Source organism: Capricornis sumatraensis, chromosome 14, assembly GCF_032405125.1.
Source record: "Capricornis sumatraensis isolate serow.1 chromosome 14, serow.2, whole genome shotgun sequence".
Lineage (NCBI taxonomy): Eukaryota > Metazoa > Chordata > Mammalia > Artiodactyla > Bovidae > Capricornis > Capricornis sumatraensis.
In genome coordinates, this window is record NC_091082.1 from 57,517,232 (window position 1) to 57,541,702 (window position 24,471).

At 54.9% G+C, this 24,471-nt stretch overlaps 1 protein-coding gene across 1 annotated transcript; it reads left to right on the forward strand.

The window, feature by feature from the left end:
• The first annotated feature begins 2,564 nt into the window (after nucleotides 1–2,564).
• On the forward strand, nucleotides 2,565–24,471 carry TTC34 (tetratricopeptide repeat domain 34). Its single transcript, XM_068985750.1, has 8 exons — nucleotides 2,565–3,345; nucleotides 10,398–11,232; nucleotides 12,625–12,850; nucleotides 13,973–14,177; nucleotides 14,842–15,008; nucleotides 19,786–20,056; nucleotides 20,838–21,052; nucleotides 23,944–24,471. Exons 1-8 carry the CDS (start codon nucleotides 2,565–2,567, stop codon nucleotides 24,469–24,471), a joined length of 3,228 nt encoding a protein of 1,075 aa, XP_068841851.1.

The following is a 24,471-nucleotide window of genomic DNA, read 5'->3' on the forward strand; positions in this document are numbered from 1 at the left end:
ACAAGAAATGCCTTCCTTTTGAATTCAGTGGTCACACTGGCACCTAAAGCAACACGTTTCTGCATACAGGACAACTGCTCCAGGTTCTGCATCCCAAAGGTGCCCTGAGGTTACCTGTATCCAGATGCACTGCCCCCAGGTGGGGGCCACCGTCACAGCTTCCGGCCCACCGAGATCACTGGGCTCATCTGGCCAGCGCCCAAGGGCCTGCGGGCACCACGCGCCAGGGCAGAGGCTCGGGGGACCCTTCGGGCTAATGTGATGGGGGATGTCAGGCAGCACTGCGCCTCCACGCCCCAGGCCCTTCCCACAGCCCTGCGACAGCCCCGCTCCATTACTGACTCGCCTAATTAGGGTAGTAAAATGAAAGTAATCAAAGTCACAGGAAATCTCTCCATAAGCTGTCACTGCTGGGTCCCCACTCGCTCATTTGGGTGCCGTGCCTTTGTGAATGTCAAGGAGCTGAAGAGCAGGCCAGGAGCCGGACAGGCGGGCCACGCCATGCTGACCACAGCTGCCTGACCCTTGCAGACCTAGAGCCCAGACTCTTCCCTGGGAGACCCTTATCGGGCTGTGGGGGGGGGGGGGGGGGCACTCCCCAGGGACCAGGACCCTGGGGAAGACATCCCTGCCCCACAGCACCCAGTGCCTGAGCGGTCACTCCATCTGGTCTCCTGAGCCCCACAAGGACAGGGATGAGCCTGGCATCAGGGAACCTTGGCATGTTGAGTTAGAAGGGGCCCTCACCCTAAACAGGACCACCCCTCCAGGGTGGTGCAACTCATCCACCTCCCCAGGGGCCCCACCAGGGCAGGGTTCAGCATCTCAGACCCCAGGGCAACAGCCTCAGTCCAGCTCTGCCCTGCCCACCTCTGCTGCCTCCTCCCACCCGTCCCCCTCCCTACTGGGAGGGGGTCAACTCCTAAAATATCAGCCGATGCTACTGGCCTTCCTCCACCACAGTCCAGGTGATCCTGGACCAGCAGGGCATGTCACAGCCCCTTAGGGCCACCTTCCAGGCCTCATCTCAAGGAGGGGACAGGCCCTCTGCTGGGACGGGGTGTGGTGGGGAGGGGTGTGGTGGGGAGGGGGGTCTGGTCTGTTTGCTCAGCAGAGAGTGGACTATAGGGAGGGAGACCCACAGGAGCCCAGGTGAGCAGGTGACCTGGGGGCCGCTTTCCTCGAAGCACCCTGCAGGAGGGGCATGGACGGTAGAAAGGGGCACTGAAGCAGCAAGGCAGAGTTCTGGGGGTGGCAGGGGCCCCCAGGCTCACCCACCTCCGCGGAGCTCCTTCCCCACCTGTGAGGGGATGGGTCTGGAGGTGCGCCCTAGACTGCGGGCAGCTCCTCCCCAGGGTCCAGAGGTCCCCTACCATAGCCCAGCCTCGTCTGGCGGGGTGGCTAGGGGCCACAGAGGGCGGGGTCCGGGACGGGGGCGCGCCGGACCGCTGGGGGCGCGGCTGAGCCGCCAGACCGCCGGGCTGTTGACGGTCTCCAGGGAAACGGACCCGCCCTCTCGACTCCGGGCGCCTCTGAGAGCCCTCCGAGAGCCCAAATCCGCGGACACTCCGCCGGAGCCGCGTCCACAGCCCCTGCTCCTGGCCGCCCCCAAATCTGGGTGGCGAGCCTTTTCCTTCCCCGCGCACCCGGCACAGCCTCGGAGCACAGGCGAGTGTGAACGGGTGTGCACGTTGGGAGCCACCTGCGTGTGTGCCGTGTGTGTGCATATGCATGTGAGTGCGTGCGTGTGTGCACACGGGTGTGTGTCTGTGTCTCGGTGTGTGTCACAGAGCAAACATTAGGTAGGGGGCTTGTTTGCAGGCACTTGGGAACCAGGAGAGAAATCCCCAGCCAGAGAGCCATTCTTCAGGTGGGAAGGTCTGGTGGCAGAGAGAGGCCTTCTGCAGGACTGGTCCTGGAACTGACCTCAAGAACTGCCCCCCTCACCAGTGTGGCTCCCCACCCCACCCAAGAGCTGGCCAAGTGCCCCTCACCACCCCAGCCCTAACTGCACCACCCCCTCCCCCCACCTTGCCCAGGTGTGGGAGGTGGGCAGGGCTGTGGTCCTGAGGCTGGGAGGTCAGTGGAAACTCAGAGCCCTGAGAAGGCGTAGGAATGCCCGTGTGACCCAGATTGGCGCTGGGAGGGCCCATCTTCCTGAAAGGCTCTGTGCTAGGAGGGGCAGCAGTTGGAGTGAGGGCCAGAGGTCCCTGACCCCTCAGGTTGCCCGATTCCTCCCCATGTGGATACTCAGAAGTCAGATGTCCCTTGAGTGTTGATCACTGAGTGGGCAAACAGCGACTGGGGGCCTGGCCTGGGAGATGTGCCCCAGCCCGGCGGAGATGCCTGCGGCAGGCACCCCAGTCACCCCTTGGTGGCTGAATTCACCTTGTCTTCATTCGGGGGCTCCACGCTGACCCTGAGGTCTCAGTGGGAAGGGGCAGGGGGCAGCCCTGAAGCAGGACGGGGGGGGCCGTAGGCCAGGTGGGCCACCTATGCGCTAACCATACTCCCCCTCCAGGTGCTGTGAGGATGGACACGGGCCCACCGGAGGTGCGGGCGTGATGTCGGCCCAGGAGCTCGTGGCCTGCCTCTGCCGAGAGGGTGACCAGCACCTGGCCCTGGGGGAGACCCCGCTGGCCACCGCCTTCTATCTGGCTGCCTTCAGCTGCCACGCTCCCTCGGCCCTGCGGAGCATCCGAGCCGCCCTGCCCGAGACCCGGGGGTCATCTGTGGTGGCCACCCTAGAGGCCTGGTGCCGAGGTGACAGCCAGATCCCAGCCATCCACTGGGACGGCATGGCGGTGGTCTCCCTGACAGGGACCCTGGCCTGCGCCTTCCTGGCTACCCTCTGCCCCAACCACCCCGTCGCGGCCCTGCACTCCCTGGCTGGCCTGTTGGCACACGGGCACCACGGGGAAGTGGTGCGGCGCTGTGGGGTCCTGCTGGACGCCCACTCCCAGCAGAGCCTGGAGTTGCGGCTGACCCGCGCCCTGGCCTGGGTCCTGTCCAGAACACAGGTGCACACCGGGGTGGCTGACTACCTCCAGGCCTTCGTGAAGAGCGCTGATCGGACCGTGGCCTTCATTCACACGCATCAGCAGCCTTACCTCCCTGCTCTGGTCAGAGCCCTCCAGGACTACGTCTCAGAGCATCAGGAGGCTGGGGACGGTGCCAGCCAACAGGTGACCAACTGCCAGGGACTCCTTGTAGCCCTGGACCCTGGGGGCATCTGGAGCATCACCCTGTCGCCTGAAGCCCTTCTCCAGCATGGCAGGTATGAGGACTGCCGGGCAGCCTGCAGCCGGGCCCTGGAGGCCGCCCCAACGGGTTGCAGACTCCAAGGTAGGCATGCCCTCCACACCCACCAAGGACCAGGTCAAAAGTTGCTCCTGCTGTCGCTTCACTGCATGGTTAAGTCTTGCTTATGGTGGGGGTTGTGCTGGCGTTGGGGACACCACAGTGACAAAACGGACAGGCCCCTGACCTTACAGAGCACCAAGAAAGAAAATTTGTGCTTTGAGAAAGCACTGTGCGACTGTGCACGGTGCTGTTTTAGCCTGCTGGTCAGGGAAGGCTTCTTGGAGGAGGCATCATTTGAGCTGAGACTGAAGGATTGGCAGCAGAAGCAGGATGTGAGAAAAAACTTGGGGTGTCCATACCACTGAATGGATCCAGCATGGCTGGCAGGGAGTGGTGGGTGGGGGCAGAGGGCAACAGAAGGCTCTAAAGGCAGTAGCCGTGGCTAAGCCTTCTGGCTGAGGACTTTGGATGTTCTCCTCAGAGCAGCAAGAAGTCAGGGAGATGTTAAACTGGAGTGAGGTGCTCTGAGTTGCATTTTTCAAGTCTCTGTCTGCTGTGCACAGAACATGCCCTGGGGGCCAGACTGAGAAGAGAAACTGCCAGAGGCTGGATGCGGTCCAGGTCTGAGTCATCACTGAGACAGAAATGATTAAGACTGGCCGGATGTAGTGATGGGGTGGGCAGGGGGTCGGTGCACAGGGAAGGATCCTTAAGAGTTCACCTTCAGCAGCTGGATGGCAGAGGACAGAGAAGAGCGGACAGGAAAGGGGGCCTCAAGGGATGGAGACACCCCCAGTTTGAGATGCTACTCCTGCCCGGAAGTAGTGGGGCCATGGTTGGGAGCACCCGGGAGCCACACACCAGCCTGCCACCCCACTCCCAACTCCCTGCCACCCGCTGGCCTCCCTATGCACATGTGGGGGTGGTGGTCATACCCACTTCTAAAGGTTACTGGGCAGATTCAGTGAAACTGTGTATCAAACCCTGAAAATGGTGTCACCACTAAGTGCTCCAATCACCCACTAAGTTCTTCCAAAATGTTCCTTGAGTCCATCAATTGGATGTGTAGTTAGGCAGCTGGACACATGAGCCTTGAGATCCCGAGGTCATGGTCTCAAGGTGTTTGGGGATCATCCACACTAGGAAGAGATTGATGGTCATGGTCCAGATCGGGAGAGCCCCCAGGACAGAGTGGGGCAGCTGGACACCTAGAGGCAGGGGCCAGGAGCTGCCGCTCAGTGAGCGGACCCATTGTGCAGGTGTGAGAAGCATTTGTGCACGGCACCGCACAGCACCACTGGAAGCTGGCTGCAGGCATAGCCACTCTGCCGATGGGGCCAGCAAGGGCACATGGAGCGTTCAAAGAGGCTGGAATGTGGCCCTCCCATGCTCCTAACTAGCCACCACACTGCTCCCCACAAAAGAGGACCCAGCAAACGGGACAGGAGGACAAGAAGAAGGAGGGAACTCAGGAGCCCGCAGGGTGATGACATAAGATGAGATAAAGAGCTGCCTCTGCCAAATCCATGCACAGGGGGCGGGGCATGTCTGTCCAGTGTGCCTGCGAGGCTCCTGGTGATGCCAAGGTGAGACGGGAACCAGACAGAACTGAAAAGTGAGCAGATTTCTTTCTAGGAATATGCCAGAGCAGACACCCTGCAGTCCTTCTACTATCAACAGAGTCACAACAGAATCCTGAGTAGGAGGCCCTTGGTGCCCAAAGCACAAACACACAGTGGCCTGTGAGCTGGGGTCGTTCAGCAATTCCCGGGTTGAGGGGCAAGTCTTTCACTTTAATGGCCAGTAGAGCCCCTGCAGGTGCCTCAGTGGGCGCCTGAGGCATTGCCTCTTCTGCAATGCAGAAGATTCAGGTTCCATCCCTGGGTCAGGAAGATCCCCTGGAAGAGTGCATGGCAACCCACTCCAGTATTCTTGACTGGAGCATTCCATGGACAGAGGAGCCTGGCAGGTTATAGACCATGGAGTCACAAAGAGTTGGACAGAGTGAGCCACTAAACAAAGAGGGGTTCAGAGGAACCTCTGATTTATAGCCAGTTGGTCAGAAGAACCAGTGACAACCTGGATGTATTGGTGTTCCCTGGTGGCTCAATGAGTAAAGAATCCGCCTGCAGTGCAGAGATCTGGATTCAATCCCTGAGTTGGGAAGACCCCCTGAAGAAGGAAATGACAACCCACTGCAGTATTCTTGCCTGGAAAATCCGATGGACAGAGGAGCCTGGCAGGCTACAGTCTACTGGGTTGCAAACATTTGGACATGACTGAAGCAACTGAGCACAAAAAAACAGAGCCCCTACAGAAATCCGCAACCTCCAATGGAGGCCACAGCCTCAAAGAATATGTTCTAGAAAAACTCTGCTCCCCACCCCTCTAGAGATGGCAGGAAGCTGTCTGTCCTGCCTGGTCTCTAACATGGACAGGAGAACCTTCCCTACAATCACCACCTTAATTAGCCCAAAATCACTTCCGTCACTGGGAGCCACCTTATCACACCCGGACAACCACGGCTTACTAGGTGAATGAATACGTTTTGCTATAACAGACTTTTTACAAATGTAGATTCCTATAACAAATGCATTCTATTCTCAAGGCTACTTATCCAAAGTCCCTGGAAACATTGAACAAAGTCTTCCATATTTGGGAATATCTTCAGTCCTTTTTAGTGGGTGGAGTTACAGGGAATAGTAGTGCTGGAGAAGACTCTTGAGAGTCCCTTGGACTGCAAGGAGATCAAACCAGTCAATCCTAAAGGAAATCAACCTTGAATAGTCATTGGAAGGACTGATACTGAAGCTGAAGCTCCAATACTATGGCCACCTGATATGAAGAGCCAACTCATTGGAAAAGACCCTAATGCTGGGAAAGATTGAGGGCAGGAGGAGACAGGGGCAACAGAGGATGAGATGGCCGGATGGCATCACCAATTCAATGGACATGAATCTGAGCAAACTCTGGGAGAGAGTGAAGGACAGGAGAGCCTGGCGTGCTACAGTTCATGGGGGTCACAAAGAGTTGGACAAGGCTTAGCGACTGAACAACAGCAACAATACAGACACTCAACGCATGAGGACAAGACACAGAGCAAGAGTCACGTCTCCCAGGGGTCGCAGTTCCCTGGCTGCTTATCTTTGGAAAGTCCCCAGCAGCCGTCTCCTGTTTGTTCAAGATTCCTCATTAAGAACTACTGGGGTAGGTGAGAGACATAGCCATGGTTCACCCAGCATGGAAACAGAGCTGGCTTGGCCTTGAGATTAGCTGGGACCAGCAGAAAACTGTGGAAGTGATGCTGTGTCGTTCTGGAAGCCAGGCTCCATCTCCATCCTCCTGGAACCTCCCCAGTGCCATGCATGGAAGGTAACTAGCGAATCACGAAGGCACACACCAGGAGGGAGGCTCAGCCCATGGCCAACACCAAAACCCCAGACATGTGAGTGAGGCCACCTTACACCTGCCTACCCAGTCAAGCCACCAGATGGCTTCAGCCGCAGAAGTGACCCCCGACAAGACCAACAGAACTGCCAGTTCAGCCCAAATTGAAGAAGAATCATGGCAAATAGAAAACAGTTGTTGCTTTAAGTCACTAGGTTTTGTGGCGATTTGTTACACAGCAATAGTAACAACTGCATACTGAGTCTTAGCATTGGCTTTTGATGCATCCTTTAACCAAAACTGACTTAAATAATACAGGACTTACAGGGTTATGTTTCCATAATAATATAATTTACAACATTCATTAATGGAAGAAAAAAGAAATTAGGGAATAAATTAGGGGAAAGTATTGTATAATATTTAACATCTCCAAAATTTAAACAACCAGGAATAGAAGAAAACTTACTTAATTGGGAAAGATAAAATCTATCAAAACCTACCAAAATATCATACTTAATGGTGATATTTTAGAACCAAGAATGTGGTGCCTGCCCACTTCCCCATTTACACATCACTGCACTAGAGATGCCAGCCAATGCAATAAGGGGAAATAGTAAGTCTAGAAAGAAAGAGATAAAGCAACCATTATTTCAGACAATATGATTAGCTATGTAGAAAACCCAATAGAAACAACAAAAATGTATTAGATATAGGAGTAGAATTTAACAGGAGATACAAAAAGTATTTATGTTTACAGACACCAACAATGAATAGGAGCTTAATGGTTTTAAAGTACACCTTTTACTGTAGCATAAGAAAATAATTTATTTCAATGAGTCATATGACTTTATGGAGAACACTGTAAAAAATTATTAAAAGAGAATAAATAATGCCTCTGTAAGCAGAGAGATAGCCAATGTCTACTGATAGAAATATTTGATAAGATAGAAGAAGAGCAAAGGGCCAATAATAGACAAGAAAAAGAAGAAGGAGTAAGAGCAGAAAGAGAAGGGGAGCGGGGAGGGGAGAAGATGGAGAAGAAGACAGTGGTATAGGATTTTCTCTACCAGTTAATACAAAGCTATACGGCTGCAGTCCTGGGGTTGCGAAGAGTCGGACACGACTGAGTGACTTCACTTTCACTTTTCACTTTCATGCATTGGAGAAGGAAATGGCAACCCACTCCAGTGGTCTTGCTTGGAGAATCCCAGGGACAGGGGAGCCTGGTGGACTGCCGTCTGTGGGGTCGCACAGAGTCGGACACAACTGAAGTGACTTAGCAGCAGCATACTAATCAATACAGAAAGATACTGGCTTAAGAAATAGATGAACTAATAAAACAAATTAGAGATGCCAGAAACAGACCTATAATTATCTGGAACTTACTCTATGAGAGTGAGCGTTGCAAAGCTACAGGGGAAAAAAAGAGGACCATGATTCAATGCATAGTACTGATTCTCTACCTCAAATCATGCAAAGAAAAAAGTAAATTCCAGGTGAATTATGTTAACAGCTAAGCTTTACATTTTCTAAAAGAAAATATGAGAGACTATCTTAAGGTTCTGTGTACAGCTAGGCTTCTTAAGATGCAAAAGAAATGGAAACAATAAAGAAAAATTTGATACATTTGATTGAATTGAAATTTTTAAATTTCTATTTTGCCCATAATTGTGGAAAATGAGAGGACAATCCACAACAGAGAGAAAATATTTGCAAAATATTCAGTGGATAAAAGATGAGTACCCAGAGTATTTGCAGAATTCCTACATATCCATAAGGGAGAAAAAATCCAGTATAAGAACTGGCAAATGCATTTCCCAAAAGAGAAAACACAGATGGCTAATAAACATGTGGAAAATATTCAACATCATAGTAATGATACAAATGCAAATTAAAACAATGAGATACCACTTTCTCTACCCACCAGATTGGCAGGAAAGTATTTTTAAATAAATGAGCCTCACCAGCAATCAGGAAAATGAAAATTAAAACAACAGTGGTAACATTATAGCATGTTATATCCCCTCACCACCAGATTGTCAAATTTTTTTAATCTAACAATAAAAGATTCTGGATTTCAATAATGTTGAACTGGCTGGACTAAACTGTGTATCCCACAGATAATTATAAAATTGGGGCAAAATATAAAATGAAAATATTTGGCAGTTCAACAGTGACCAAATGCAGGCAGAAACCAGAGACTGACCCTAAAAGATGAAGACTATAGAGGGTGAGATTTGTAGTTTTGCAGCTTTTCAACTCCTCAATCCATGCAGGACAGAAAGTTGCCATTTTACTCATTTGAGATGTCATATAACAGAAACTAGGGATGAAAAAAGTAGTTGCAAAGTTAGAGGGGAAATCCTAAAAAGGAGAGAGCCACATTCAGGGAGGAAAAGAGATAAGACCCCCAAATCCATGTATTGCTGTTTTTCATTGTTCAGTCACTAAGTCATGACCCCATGGACTATACAGCACACCAGGCTTCCCTGTCCATCACTAACTCCAAGAACCTGCTCAAACTCATGTCCATCCAGTCAGTGATGCCATCCAACCACCTCATCCTCTGTCATCCCCTTCTCTTGCCTTCAATCCTTCCCAGCATTAGGGTCGTTTCCAATGAGTCAGCTCTTCCCATCAGGTGGTCAAAGTATTGGAGTTTCAGCTTCAGCATTAGTCCTTCCAGTGAATATTTAGGGTTGATTTCCTTTAAGAATGACTGGTTTGGTCTTTTTGCAAGGAGATTAAATCTGTATATTAAATCCACTTAAATCCTTGGCTGTCCACTGACCTGCACACACAAGAGAGACTGGGTGGCCTGAAAAAGTAACAGCTGGAAGCTGCAAGAACTAAATGGGATTTTCAGCTGCTGCCCACTTGAGAAGACAGAATTTGGAGTTTGATCCTAGCCAGTTTCAGTTCACTCACTCAGTCATGTCTGACTCTTCACGACCCCGTGGACCACACCACGCCAGTCCTCCCTGTCCATCACCAACTCCCAGAATCTACTCAAACTCATCTCCCATTGAGTCAGTGATGCCATCCAACTGTCTCATCCTCTGTCATCCCCTTCTCCTCCTGCCTTCAATCTTTCCCAGCATCAGGGTCTTTTCAAATGAGTCAGCTCTTCGCATCAGGTAGCCAAAGTATTGGAGTTTCAGCTTCAACATCAGTCCTTCCAATGAACACTCATTGCCTGCTAAAACAAAATTCAGTTCTCTTCAAAGAAACATAACTGAACCCAGAGTCTCTACAAAAGATCAACCAGATGTCTAGGGTACAATTTTTAAAATTACTAAACATGCAAAGAAACAAAAATAAAAGGCGAGCCACATGCCGGAGATAAAGAAGTCAACAGACATTGACCCCGGGGTTCCCTGGTGGCTCAGCGGTAAAGAACCCACCTGCCAATGCAGGAGACACAGGCTCAGTCCCTGAACCAGGAAGATCCCACATGCCTCAGAGCACCTAAGCCTGTGTGCCACAACTATTGAGGCTGTGTTCTAGAGGCCAGGAACCGTCTGAGGGGCTCCCAGCCTCCTGACAGCCCTCATCCTCTTCATGCGGCGTCCTTGGCCACTGAGAGACTCCAGGGGCTTGGCATGAGATGCTTCAGAGGGTCCTCCACTGGAGGGTTGGAGTCTACAGGCGGCTCCCCGGGAGGACATGGCCCAGCAGACAGACCAACGCCTCTATTCTCTCCCCAGGTGAGCGTCTGGCCACCCTGTTGGTCACTCGCGCTGCAGCGACCTTTTTCCTAGACAGCGGGGCCCAAGACCTGCTTCGGGACCTGCACCGGGCCTTCCGCGAGAGCCCCTCCGGCGCTCGGAGGCAGTTCGAGGCCGTGCTCTCCGCCGGGGACCGGGAGCGCTTGCACGCCCAAGTGCAGGAGGCTGCGGACCTGGGCTTCTCCCGCTTTCAGGAGACCGTGCGGAGTCGCCCCGAGCTCCGCGAGGACTCCGGCCGTGAGCTGCTGGTCCCGGTGACCCGCGCGCTCCGGGTCCTGTGTCGGGTCGCCCCGCCCGGGGCGCGCCCGGCGCTGGGCGCCCGACTGGCTGAGTGCCTGCTGCTGGCAGGGGACACGGCGGGCGCCCGCGCGCTGTGCGAGCGCTTGCTGCGGCCCTCGCGCACCGGGGACCGTGCCGGAGACCGCGCGCCCCTGATGGCGCTGCGCGGCTTCTGCGCGCTACACTCTGGCGACTCAGGGAGCGCCCAGGAGGACTTCCAGGCAGTGGTGGAGCTGGGACCGCCGCACCTGAGCGGCTGCGTGCGCGCCCTGTGCGGCCGCGGACTGCTGCGAGTGCTGGCGGGCAACGCCTTCCTGGGGGCACTGGACTACGTTACCGCCTGCCGCCTAGGCCCCGAGGAAACTCTGCTTGTCACCAAGACCTACGTGCCCTGGAACCAACGGGGGCTGCTGCTGACCGTGCTGCGCGAAGAGGGTCGCAAGATGCTGCAGGGGAGGCCAGAGCCAGGACCCAAGAGCTGGCGGGGCCGCCGGACTAAGGCCGCGGAGACAGACAGCAGCGCTATGCAGGAAGGGTAAACACTAGTCCCGCACATACTCCTGGGGCTGCTGCTTCATTCCGGTCTGCTCCAAGGTAGTCAGGGTGTGTGCAGTACTAATTTATAGATGAGCAAACCGAGGCAGGGAGTTGCTGGGTGATTTCCCTAAGGCACTGGTGGGGGTTTAGTCCTGGGGCACAGATCTTGGACCCTTGGTCCCAAAGTGCAGATATATTATGCACTTAGAAAATTAGAAACTCAAAAATGGAAATGAAAAAGAACAGAACTTAGCCAGCATCCCACTGTTTGCATTCCCTTGTTTCTCTTTGTCCATATAAAATAGACTTCACAAAACTGAATTTGTGCTCAATATGCAAATATAATCCACGTTTTTACTCACTACTGAGCCTGTGGATCATGAACATTTCTTCTGCTGCTACGTACCTTTCTCAGACAGCCTGGTAGCTCATCCTGTGAACTCATCAGGGCTTCAGGTATTCCCAGCTCCTCTGCTCTTAGTTATAATGCTACCCAGGTAACATCCAGTCTTGGACTAGTCTGCCCTAAAGATTCAACAGAAGCTGAGCTATGGGGTCAGAGGGCACAGCTCCCTGTGAGGCCCTTGACCTTGGAGCTGTCCACCTGCTAATCAGGCCACAACTCCAGCCCTGACACTCCTTCTGCAAATTTTTTCGGCAGCCCAGTAGGTAAACCTGCAGATGTTTTGATTGGCATTTCTCTGGTTGCTGGGAGGTGGTGAAAAGGTGTTTTAGCAAAACTAACAACACTGAGCTGGGGGTCCTGGTATGTTTGATGTCAGCATCCTCATCCCTACACCACACACACACACAAACACACACACACACACACACACTGGCTTCCTCAGCCCCAGTTCCTTCATTTGCATCTCTTTGATTTGCTGGTGAGGAGGAATTTTCTTGTAGGAGATTTGGAGCCCATTATATCTGTCTCTTGGGAACTGTCAATTCCAGGCTCCAGCTGTGTCCCAATAGGAGCTCAAGCTCATTCCCAAGAGGGCCCCGGGGTCATTCCAAGTGCAGCCTGTGTGTTATCTAGCTCTGTGGACCACACACCTGAGCCCTGCAAGGCCAACACTGTTAACCTGTTTTTGCAGAAAAGAAAACTAGGGCAAAGTGGGCTGGGGGTCAGCATACAGCCTCACTTCCTCATCTGTGAAATGCCTGCCCCATAGGCCGGGAGAGGGTCAGAGAGGGTCAGAAAGGGCAGCTCCAGGCTCTGCGGCCAGTGAGCAGGCACCCTCCAACAGAAACCTGGTCTCTGAGATGCAGCAGGAAGGGAGCTGCCTGGACAAGGTGCAGGAAGTAGGATTTGCCTGCAGCCCACCTCCTGGGCAGATGAACAGGGTGTAGGGAAGGGTCAGCTCTCCCCCAGCTGCTCTCTTCACAGGGATGCGCGCGGCGTGCACCAGCTGGCCACACTCCTGATGGAACTGGACACAGAGGATGAGGTTTCGCGCCTCCTGGCAGCTGACGCCCTGTATCGCCTGGGCCGCCTGGACGACGCCCACAAGGCCCTGCTGGCAGCCCTCTCCCGGAGGCCTCAGGCGGCCCCTGTGCTGGTGCGGCTGGCCCTGCTGCAGCTCCGGAGGGGATTCTCCTACGATGCCAACCAGGCGAGAGGGCCCCAGCAGGCCACAGTAGGGCAGCTCAACACAGGGCACAGTGCTGTGGAGGGTAGCAGGCCCCCACTGACCCCTCATTCAACATCCTGCACCCAGACTTGTCCCAGCCCCACCTGGTCCCAGGCACAGCTTGCCTCAGCCCCAGTTCTGCCACCTCCAGCAGGTCCTCACCTCTCTGACCCCTCAGTCTCCCCAACTGTACCCTGGCCTTTCAGGTTCTCACGAGAATTAGCTGCAGCAGGCACCCCAGGGCCCAGCCGACCTCCAGCATCCAGTAGTGCTCTGCATTTGCTTTTGTTGTTACGAAGAAAAAGCCACAAGCTGAGTGTCAGCGGAGCTTAGTCCCAAATCTCCCAAGTGAACTAGGCTTGCTGGTGACCCTGTCCCAGGGTGGAGGAGCCCCCAGACTCTCCAGCCCTGCTCTCCTCCCTCAGAGACCACTCTGCTCCCAGGAGCAGTGTGACTTTGCCTCCCTCAGGTCCTGTGAGGGCAGAAGATCATGTATCCAGGGAAGAGATGTCAGACTTTGGGGCAGGGCTGTGGAACCTGTCAGCCTCCTTCTTCCACTCTGGCCTGTTTTGGGCTCTGGTCGCCCTGAGTTGGGCCGTAAGGGTGGGAGGGAAGGATGCTCTGGGTCCTGCCTGTCCTGCTCTGGGACCGGCGTCCACACATGTGCAGGGGGCAGAGGCAGCATCCGGTGGGTCTCTATGAAGTTATGTCCCGCCCCCTCCCTACTCACTCCGCACAGAGCAGGGACAGGTCCCAGGGTCCCTCCTGGTGCCTTCTGAAGGACTCCCTGGGCCTCTGTCACTTTATTAGCTTGAAAGCCCTCTTTTCCTGAACTTCTCAGACCTGCCTTGCACAGGTCCGTAAGACCAGATCTCTGCCTGCCGGTAATGAAGGAGGATGATGCGGCTCAAGAAGGCTAAGACCACCACCACCACCCCAGCCCAAAGTCCCTCCCCCAAGAGCCACGCCCCCATGAGCCACGCCTTCGCCTGCCACGCCCCTGCAGGCCGCTTCCCTGAGCCACTCTCCTGCGCGGAGGATGGGGATGGAGCTGTCTGGGCGGGCCTCAGACAGGACCCAATGGTGACACCCCTTCCCTTGCAGCTGGTGAAGAAGGTGGTCCAGTCCGGGGACACGGCCTGCCTCCAGTCCACCCTGGCCGTCTTCTGTCACGAGGACCGGCAGCTGCTCTGGGGCCACTGCCATGCGAGGGCCCTGGCCATCCTGCGGGCACGACCGGGAGGGGCCGAGGGCGGGGCCCACACCAGGGAGGCCATCGCCTACCTCTCTCTGGCCATCTTTGCCTCAGGTAAGAGCCTGCCCCCCTCCTCCCACCTCCATTCTGCCAGGTACCTGGGGATAAGGGGAGCCTGTGCCATGTGGAAAAGGGGTGTTGTCAGGCACCAGCGGTCTGAGCACATTCTTGGTTCACAAGTGTTTCATGACCCCTGGTCACCTTCATGCTAAGGCCTAGAAGAGGGCCCAGCCAGCTGGGGCCTGAGCTGGGACCCTCCCCTGTATCCTGGGCTCCATACCACTCATCCAGACCCTGAGGGTAGGGGGACCAGGCTGGCACTTTCACGCCTGCAGCCATTCCATGACCAGCTGCTCAGATCCTTCCCCTCTTGTACCTCTCCTCATCTCATCTCAGATGCAGCTGCAGTGCCCCCTCTTCTAGGAAGCCCCCTCTGACTGTCCACCAACTCTCCCAGACACCACTCATCTGGGTTGGGCTCCCAGAGCCAGGCTGTGTTCCACAGCCAGGGCCCCCAGCCCAATCCAGACTGCTCCCCAGAGTGTCTTGGTGCCCAGCAGTCTGTGAGCTCCCCAGGTGACCCCAGAGCTGGTGCACCCCTTCCCCCAACCCTTTGGGCACCAGGGTGGGTGCAGAAACTGCTGGGTGAGGGCATACATGCTGAACCTGGCTGTGCCCGGCAGAGGTCACATCCTGACGCCATGCCCCCTTCCTTCAGGAAATCAGGCCACTGAGTCCCTGCTTGCCCGAGCCCGCTGTTACGGCTTCCTGGGCCAGAAGAAGACGGCCATGTTCGACTTCACCTCCGTGCTGAGGACTGAGCCGGGTAACGCACAGGCACTGTGTGGCCGGGCACTCCTGCACCTGGCCTTGGATGAGCAGAAGGTACCAGCCCCACGCTCCCCACTTGGGGCAGGGCAGATGGTGGTGCTCAGGAGAGGTACTGCGCTCCTTCTCAGCCCCCCAGGAGAGAGGACGCAGGGCCAGGCATCGAGTGCGACACATGCATCCAAACCCCGCCCACTCTGGGGCTCACGGAGCCTCACCATCACATCCCTGGTTTCAGGTAGCCTTTCGCTCTCATCTGAAGAGTCCCTGTGCTCCCAGCATCCATCAGTGTGGATAGATATGCAAAGCCTCGGGCTTACTGGGGGACCCCACCTTAGAGTAAAGAGACCTTGGCTGCCTCTTGGGTGCCACCCTAAGCTGTCTATACAGGACCTGTGGTTTTGGGTGGTTGGCATGCAGGGGCAGAGGTGGGAGGTAGTCCACTGCCAGGCCCAGGGCAGGTACTTTCCACAGAGAAGATGTGTTCAGAGGCAGCCGCAGCCAAACAGCCCTGGATAAGGGCGCTTTGCAGCCAAGTGTGATGTCATGGGTGAGAAACGGAAACCAACTGTCTGCTCTGATGCTTCTCTGGGTCAAAGTACAGCCCAGAGGTAACCAGCCTGCCAGATTTCTGAATTCCTTAAGGACTGGGGTCCCAGAAGACAAGGAAAAGTGATCCATCCAAGATACCACTGGAATGAAAGCATCTCCAGACGGTGCTTCTGCCTGCCAGGGTATCGCGTTTCCCCTGAGGCCACTGGCACCTGGTGTCTGTTCCAGCCTGGGCACGCACGTGTGGTTGGGAACCCAGCCCTCTGCAGGCCCCTTCCTGTGCTGGGAAAGCACCTGGGTTCTCAGAGACGGGATTCAGCCAGGAGGAACCCCACCCCTGGGTGCTCCCGACATGCCAGCAGCTCCTCTGAGAGGTGCCTCAGAAACAGTTCTAAGCAGAGGCTACCCCACCTTGTGCCCCCCGAACTTCCTCCTCCTGGAGATGGGCTGAGGCCAAATGCCCACAAGCCCTCCAGCCTTTCACTAAGAGAGAAGCTCTGAGTCAGCCTGCGAGGGTCCAGAATCCAGAACCCTTCTCCCCCACCTCTAACTTTCTGAGCAAATCCTGAAACATCTCTGAGCTTTGTTTCAACATCAGTAAAATGGGGGCGGGGGGTGCTTGTTCAAGGTCATCAGATCCTCAGCCTTGAGGTGGAAGTGCTTATTCAAGGCTGTCAGATACTCAGCCTGGTGCATGTGAGTGTGCTCAGCCATGTCCGACTCTTTGAGACCCTATGGACTGTAGTCTGCCATGTTCCTCTGTTCATGGAATTTTCCAAGCAAGAATACTGTAGTGAGTTGCCATATCCTACTCCAGGGGACTTTCGTGACCCAGGGGTCAAATCCACATCTCTTGTGTCTCCTGCATTGGCAGGTAGATTCCTTACAACTGCGCCCCCTGGGAAGCCCCATTCAGCCTGGTGCCTGGTCCTCAGTGAGGGCTCCATGGGTGGTAGCCAGAATTCCCATGAGCCAGCACAGAATTGGACTTTTTCCTTGCAAAGGTAACCAGCCAGTAGGTTTACCACTGGCCATCACCAGGGTCAGGTAGGATCCAGGTCACGGTCTAGGGAGGGTTAGAGAGGACCATACTTTCATCCAGCCATCTAAGGACTCTGTCTCTCTAAGACCTTGTCCCCCACACACTTGCTCCAGGAGAACCCTGTTCCTGAACTTTAAAAGAGTGTGTCTAGAAGAGGTAATAGATACTGGGCTTTTGAAAACAAAACACCTAGATACAATACATGACAACTGTCTTCAGGCCCTGGACAACAGACAGTGAAGACCTGCCATCCCTGAGAGAAGGGAAACCATAAAAGGGGAACCCAGGGGAGCCCCACAATAACCTGACTTTCTGCCTGGGGAGCCTTTCCTGTTACTCGCCAGGAGGTGGGGCAGTCGGCTTGCTGAGCTGAGGAGGCAGAGCCTGGGATTCCTGGCTGGTGCAGTAGCTGAAATTTGCAGCGAAGGGCAATGGAGAAACAGGGGCTATGCAGAGGGGAGAAGTCTTCATGGGATTTCATGTGGGTTCTTGTCTGAGCTGATCTGCACATGCAGGGGCCCCACAGAGCTCACAGGTGGCAGGAGATGTTGGAATCCTGACCCCACCAGAGGAGAGACTTTTCTGAATACCTTAGGCACTCAGCTGAGACCATGTCCTAAGTAAAGATCATGTTTTTAGTCACTTCAGTCATGTCCGACTCTTGTGACCCAATGAACTGTGGCCCGCCAGGCTCCTCTGTCCATGGGATTTCCCAGGTGAGAATACTGGAGTGTGTGGCCATTTCCTTCTTCACGGTACCTTCCAAACCCAGGGATCGAATCAATGTCTCCTGCTTGACAGGCAGATTTTTTTTACCACTGAGCCACAAGGGAGGCCAAGTCAAGGTGATATTTTAGGACCAAGTTCAAAACTGAAATGGATCTGCCCTCACAAGGAACAAAACCAAATCTAACAGAACCAAAATGAGCCACCAGAATGAAACACAACCTCCTTTATGAGATGGTGACATAGTCCAGCCTCTGCTATGTATATCCACAACTTCCAGCCCAAAATCAAAAAACTGCTGAACACACAGAGAACCAGGAAATGTGACCAATAATGGGAAAACTAAGTACTCAATAGAAACAGAACTTGAGATGGTGCAAATGTTGAAATTAATAGCTGCTGCTGCTGCTAAGTCACTTCAGTCGTGTCCGACTCTGTGTGACCCCCATAGACGGCAGCCCAGCAGGCTCCCCCATCCCTGGGATTCTCCAGGCATGAACACTGGAGTGGGCTGCCATTTCCTTCTCCAAAGCATGAAAGTGAAAAGTAAAAGTGAAGTCACTTAGTCGTGTCCGACTCTTAGCAACCCCGTGGACTGCACCCTACCAAGCTCATCCGTCCATGGGCTTTTCCAGGCAAGAGTACTGGAGTGGGTTGCCATTGCCTTCTCCTGAAATTAATAGATGAGGGTGTTAAAACAGGGATTATAAACATGTGAAGAACATCAAGGAAAACTTTTCATAATGAGTAAACAGATGAAAAATCATAGCAGAGAAACAGAAACTATAGAGAACAATCAAGTGGAAATTCTGGAGCTGAAATGTGTATCCAAAATTTTTAATTTACCAGATGGGCTTAACAGCTGGTTGGAAACTGCCAAAGAAAAGGTTAGTAAAATTAAGGATGGACCAGTAGAAATTATCCAGTCTGAAGAACAGAGTGGGGGAAACCATTTTCTTCTTAATGAAGGGAGCTTCAGTGACCTCTGGGATGACACCAAGCCGTCCAACATATGTATAACTATAGTCACAGAGGAGAAACAATGGGACAAATATATGTACATGTATTTATATTAATACATGTATATGTTGTTGTAAAAGTATTTGAAGAAATAATGCCCAAAAATTTTACAAGAAGCTTAACAAATCCCAAGATGATAAACACAAAAAGAACCACACTTGGGCACACCTTGATCAAATTTCTGAAAACAAAAGATAAACAGAACATATTCAAGGCAGCCAGAGAGAAAAAGAAATTATAGTAGAACAACAGTAACAGTCCAACTCAATAGACATGACTTTGAGCAAACTCCAGGATGTAGTGAAGGACAGGGAAGTCTGGTGTGCTGCAGTCCATGGGGTTGCAGAGTCGGAGATAACTGAGCAACAGAGGAGCAGTATGAGCAATGACTGACTTTTCATAGAAACGATGGAAGCCAGAAGACAATGGGATGGCATTTCTAGAGACACATTTTGTACCTATGGCTTCCCAGGTGGCTCAGTGGCCAATGCAGGAAATGCAGGAAACGCGGGTTCAATCCCTGGGTCGAGAAGATCCCCTGGAGGAAGAAATGGCAGGCCACTCCAGTATTCTTGCCTGAAAAACCCCATGGACAGAGCAGCCTGGCTGGTGACACAGTCCATAGGGTCAAAAGAATCGGACATGACTGAGCAACTGAGCGAGCGACTTTGTAACCTATAGGACAACAGCTAGAAAATGTTAGAGAGAGGCAGAGTTTCTTGTTTTGTTGTGTTGTGTTTTTGTTTTGGCCACAGCGCAGCTTGCAGGATCGTAGTTCCCTGACCAGAGATCAAACCTGTGCCCTCTGAAGTAGAATGTAGAGTCCTAACCACGGGGCAGTCAGGAAATTCCCAAAAAGAGGCAGAGTTGAAGTGGTTAAAGGAGAAACTAACATAAAATAATAAACCTTTTCCGTTAACCTAAAAGGTAGAAAAGGAGGCGAAAAGACAGCAAAGTACAAAGGAGAGGACAAGTAGAAAACCAACAGGAGGATGGACCGGAGGAGGGTGGTTTCATGGCTCCTGACTCTTGGCCAGGTCAGAGGTCAGATGCAAATGACTCACCAGGGTCAAGGCTCTCCTAGAGGGCCCAGCCTCCCCGGACCTCATATGCTTCCACAGCACCATCAGGGCCTCCAGACTCCTCTTCCCCTCCTCATCTCCGAGCTACAGTCTCAGCCCCTGGCCTCTGGCCCTTTTGCTGCCAGCCCAAGCCCCACTCTGTGCCATAGTGGGTTCTTGATCAGCATGGCCCTTCTGGGGCTCCAGACCATCACCCCTGTCCAGAACTCTGATACCATTGCTATAACTTCGCCACATGCTGCCTTGACAGCTCACCCTGCAGGCCCTCCTGTTGACTGACCCCCACCCCATGGTGAAAGGGCAGGGACCAGGCCATCTGCCCGTTCTGGTGTCCCCAACACTAGGGCACTGAGAGGAACATAACAAACATGGGATGACTTCTGCCACCCATCCTGCCCTCCTCCCCTTGCAGGAGGCTGTGGACGACATCCTCTCCGCTCTGAGGCTCAGCCCAAGAACTGCAGTTCCCGAGATCCGCTCTCTGAAGCCAGAGGCCCAGGCCCTCATCACCCAGAGCCTCTCCTCCCGCTGCCGGACCCTCCTGAGTCAGCTTCCGGACACAGGGGCCCGCCTCAGTGACAAGGATGCCCAGAACCTCCTGGCTGCGGGGAAGGCACTGATTGAAATTGATGCCAGGCAGCCCCTCTGGCACATGCTTCTGGCAGATGCGCTCGCTGCAATGGGTATGTGTCTGCCCAGACACGGGACGTGAGCATCGTCCCTACTTCTCCCATCCTGGACTCTTTTCTGTAAAATGGGAGAAAGAGACCCATTGGTGGACTCAGTAGCATCTAAGGTATCTCCCACCCTGAGTCTCAGAACTTGTGACCTGTTCCCATGTGGGTCCCCTGTGCAACTTTGTCTACCGGGAGATGCGATGAAGCCGTGATATGGGGTTTTGTTAAAGGCTCAGATGCTTAGGCCTCCTCTTTAACTCATGCATTTATTCAGATGTTTACAGACTGCCCTGTTCTGGGTGAGACTGTCTTAGGCCCACATGTACCAAAACATCAGTCTTTACTGCAAAATCCTGCACTAAATTGAACAGGAAGCTCTCTCTGAAACCTGCATTTCCCGGGCATGTCATCACTTCCAAGCCTATGAGGTACCCCCACCAAGGCCTTTGGGGACCCCAGAGGCTGCTCTGATCCCATGCAGCCCTACTCAGGAGAGAAAGCAGTCCTTGCAGTGACCATGGTGAGGGAACACCAAGTCCTGCTGCTCCACCTGGAGGTCATAGAGTTTAATGACACCCCCTTGGTGGGGGGCTCAGTCATCAGGTGAAAGGTGTCACTTTGCCCCTCTGTTCCCTGCTCCTTCCTTCTGGGACTAAGGCCTTCCATTAACCAGCCACTCCCAGAGCCAACGTTGAACAAGAAATGCTATAGTGAGCTTCCTAGTGTCCCCCCGCCCCCCACCACCACCCCAGCCCCACCGTGACTGTCCTTCCCCAATCCCTGGCAGGCAGCTTTGAGGAGGCCGGTGCCCATCTGCAAAAAGTCCTGCACCTCACCCCTCCATCAGAGGCAGCTCGCGCCCGGCGTGGGCTGCTCCGGCTCAAGAAGGGGGATGTGGTGGCCGCTGCACAGGACCTGCAGTGCCTTGCAGAGACGGATGCCCAGGACCTCGGCTTCCTGCTGTGTCTCCTGGAGGCTTCAGAGCGGCAGAGCCTCACCCAGGTGGGCAACAGCACCCCTCGGAGTCCCCAGCCCAGCCCCTCTCCAGCACCTGAGGTGTGAGACCCCCAGGCCCAGGGCCCTGGGCAGCACTGCAAGCCCCCTGTACTTGATCAGGAGAAGGCACCTAGGTCTGGCCAGCTCAAGCCCTGACACCCCCAGGGTGTCTTCTTTGTGTGAAACATATAAGCTGACTCCGGGTTGAGAAGAGGGAGGGGACGGCATCTTCAGAGCCAGATTGAGGCAGGTAGGAACACTTGGCCCTCATTGGAACCCTGCCCCAACCCCCTGGTCAGGCCAGGTGAGGGTCGTCCGTCCAGAGAGCAAGCAGGTGAACCTTTAGTGAACCGAAAGGGACCCTGAAGGAATGTTGGGCTGGGGCTGTCTGGGTAGGGGATTTTTCCTTCAGCTGCTCATTTGACGAGAAGGTAAGAGCACATTCCATCAGGCCCTGGGTGGAGCCACTGCCAGCACCATGGCCCTCGCATCCCAGGGACGTACCACTGTGTTGGGGGTTGGCGGGGGTGGGGGGGTTCACTTCAGAGGGTGAAAGTATAGGAAGACCATGAGACAGGGCAGTGGGGTTATGAGGCAGCTCTGGAGGTGAGATTGCCATGGCAATACAGAGGCCAAGGCAAAAGACTGGAGGCAGGAAAGAATTGGGAGTGTTCAAGAATCAGGTGATCAAAATGCAGCTAGTGTGGAGTGCAGGAGAAGGGGCATGAAGAGAGGCTCAGGGTGGGGACAGAGGGAAAGGCCCCTCCCGTCACCTGCGGAGGCAGCAGCAGCCAGGCAGGTACAGGAGGCGGACTAGGGGAAGGCAGACAGCAGAATGGATTTCCCTGCAGTGGCTGGATTTAACCTTATTTTTATTTTTTTGAGGAAGCAGGGGACGGGGTGGGCACTGAAGAGACCAGTAGGCGGTAGAAGCCAAGAGCATCAGCAGACCAGTCAAGAGCCCCTGCACGACCCGGGGCAAGAATTTCACCTCTTTATGCTTCCACAGGCTCTGTCACTCCAGGTCCATCAGGAAAACAGAACCACACAAGGGGTTTCAACAAGGGGTTAGTATGGAAGTTGGCTGGATGGGCATTAGGAACAGAAAGAGCTAAGGGAGCCATGGGCAATGTAGGGGGGCAGCCCTTGTAGGGCTGAGCAGACCAAAACTGATACTGAAAGTCGCTCAGTCGTGTCTTTGCTCTCTTTGCGACCCCATGGACTGAATTCTCCAGGCCAGAATACTGGAGTGGGTAGCCTTTCCCTTCTCCAGAGGATCTTCCCAACCCAGGGATCAAACCCAAGTCTCTCGCATTGCAGGCAGATTCTTTACCAGTTGAGCTACAAGGGAAGTCAAAGAACATATCAAGGAAGCCCTGAGCCGACCAAGGAGTGCGTTATCAGGACCAAGAACCGGTTTGGCGGCTGCGAAGCCCAGAGATCTCAGAGACGGGTCCTGGGCTAGAGTCTCAGAGCCCAGAGGAAGAGGAGGAGGGCTATGAGCTAGGAGAAGGGAGCTAGGTTGAGGTCTCGGAGTTCACAAGGCAGGGCTGGGCAAAGGTGGGTCTTTGAGTTCTTAGAAAGGCTGGGCAGGGAGATGAACACTGGGCCTGGCCGCCTGGAGACGGGTTTCGCGGCTGCTAGAATTCGTGAAACGCTGGGCCGTTGCTGGGCGACGCGGGCCAATCCGGAAGTAAGACGGAAGTAGTGGCGCCCCGTTTCCGGCGGTACTACGCCTGCGCGGTTGGTGGCGCCTTGTCACTTTCCACCCCTATTTCGCAGAACCCGTAGGTGAAGCAAGAAGAGGTGGAATACTTGCCCTGGGCCTCGCGAGGGTTTGACTCTCTTGCTGATGCTCTTGACCTCCCCGGTAGAGAGGGCGCTGCACCGAGTCGCAGATCCTCTGTGGCACGGCCGGGAAGACAAAACCACGCGCTCACCTGCTGGGTGCACTGTGCTTTCCTGGGGACAGGCGGGGGGGTCGGGGGGGGGGTCGGGGGCGTTGGTATCACCTGGCTGCATGGGAGAGGGAGGGACAGCGGGAGAGGCAGTGTCTGGTTTGTTCCCCATCAGGCCTTGGGGAGCCACTGGGGGTTCTTGAGAGCAGGAGGAGCCAAGGGAGGCAAGCGGATTTATCCGGGGCAGTTGGCGAGGGGAGGTAAGGCATTTTGGCAGGTTTGAAGAGTGGGCTTCCGCCACACTCAGAAAAGGAAAGTGAGCCTGAGGGGCAGAGGGGTGGCGTTGGCCCTTGGAGCTGCTCCACCCAGACAGGGATGGCCGGGGCCTCAGTCCAGCAGTCCCCAGGGAAAGAGTGCTAGGATGGACAGCGCCCTCTGACCTCTGGCCCTGCCCTGCTGCATCCATGGGGCAGAGGGTGAGACCACCACAGCCTTCCTGGACACACCAGGGGCACCTGGAGAGAGTCTCCCTGGCCTTGACTCTGGCTCCACTAGGCCTGCAGGAGCGGCTAGTTGGTTAGTGAAGTGAGAAGAGCGCTAGCACAGAGCAGACCCTGCCTTTCTGATCAGGGGTCCAGGAAGGGGCTCCAGGAACAGGCTGGGCAGAAGGGCATTCGCTGTTGTCCTGGGGCTGGGCAGCCATGTAGAGCAGGGGGGAGGCTGGCCGAGGCCCCATCAGAGGGGGAGGAGCAGAGGGAAGAGAGGAGGTCACCCAGGTAAGAGGAGCTGGGACTGCAGGTGGGACAGTAGGGCTGTGAGAAGCAGGAGGACACCCAAGCAGGGTGAAGGGATTGCAAGGGGCTGGTCACTGCCCTGTGCCTCCATACACTACCCCCCAGAAGAAGCAGACAGCATCTTCATGGGGGAGCGAGCAGCAGCTGGCTGTGCAGGGCTCGGAGGGGACGGCCTGACCTCCCTCCCTCCATCCCCTCTGTGCAGGCCGCAGTCCAGGAAGCTGACACCCTCCTGAACTTGGGACAGCCCTGCCAGGCGCTGGGCTACTGCTCACTGGCCATCCTGGCGGGCGGCAGCAGCACCTGTCACCTGCGCCGTCGGGCCACTTGCCTGGCCGAGCTGCAGGAGTTTAGCCGGGCACTTGGGGACCTAGACCACGTGCTCCGAGAGGGCTCGAGGGACAGCGACCTCCAGACACAAGTGGAGGACTTTTGCTCCCGGGGCCGCCTACTGTTGGGTCTAGGGGATGAGGCTGCAGCTGCGGGGGCCTTCGCCCAGGCCCTCCATCTGGCACCCACCCAGGCCCAGAGCAGCCTGTGGGAGCGGCCAGGCCGGGCTCCAGCCACCCACATACTCTTGTGCCAGGCACGGTGTTGCCTGGTTGAGCAACGCTACAGTGAGGCCTGGACAGCGGCTGAGGCCGGCCTCCTGTTGGACCCAGAGCACAGCGGCCTGAAGAGGCTGAAGGCGAGAATCCGGAGGGAGGCGTCCTCTGGCTGCCGGCTCCACTGA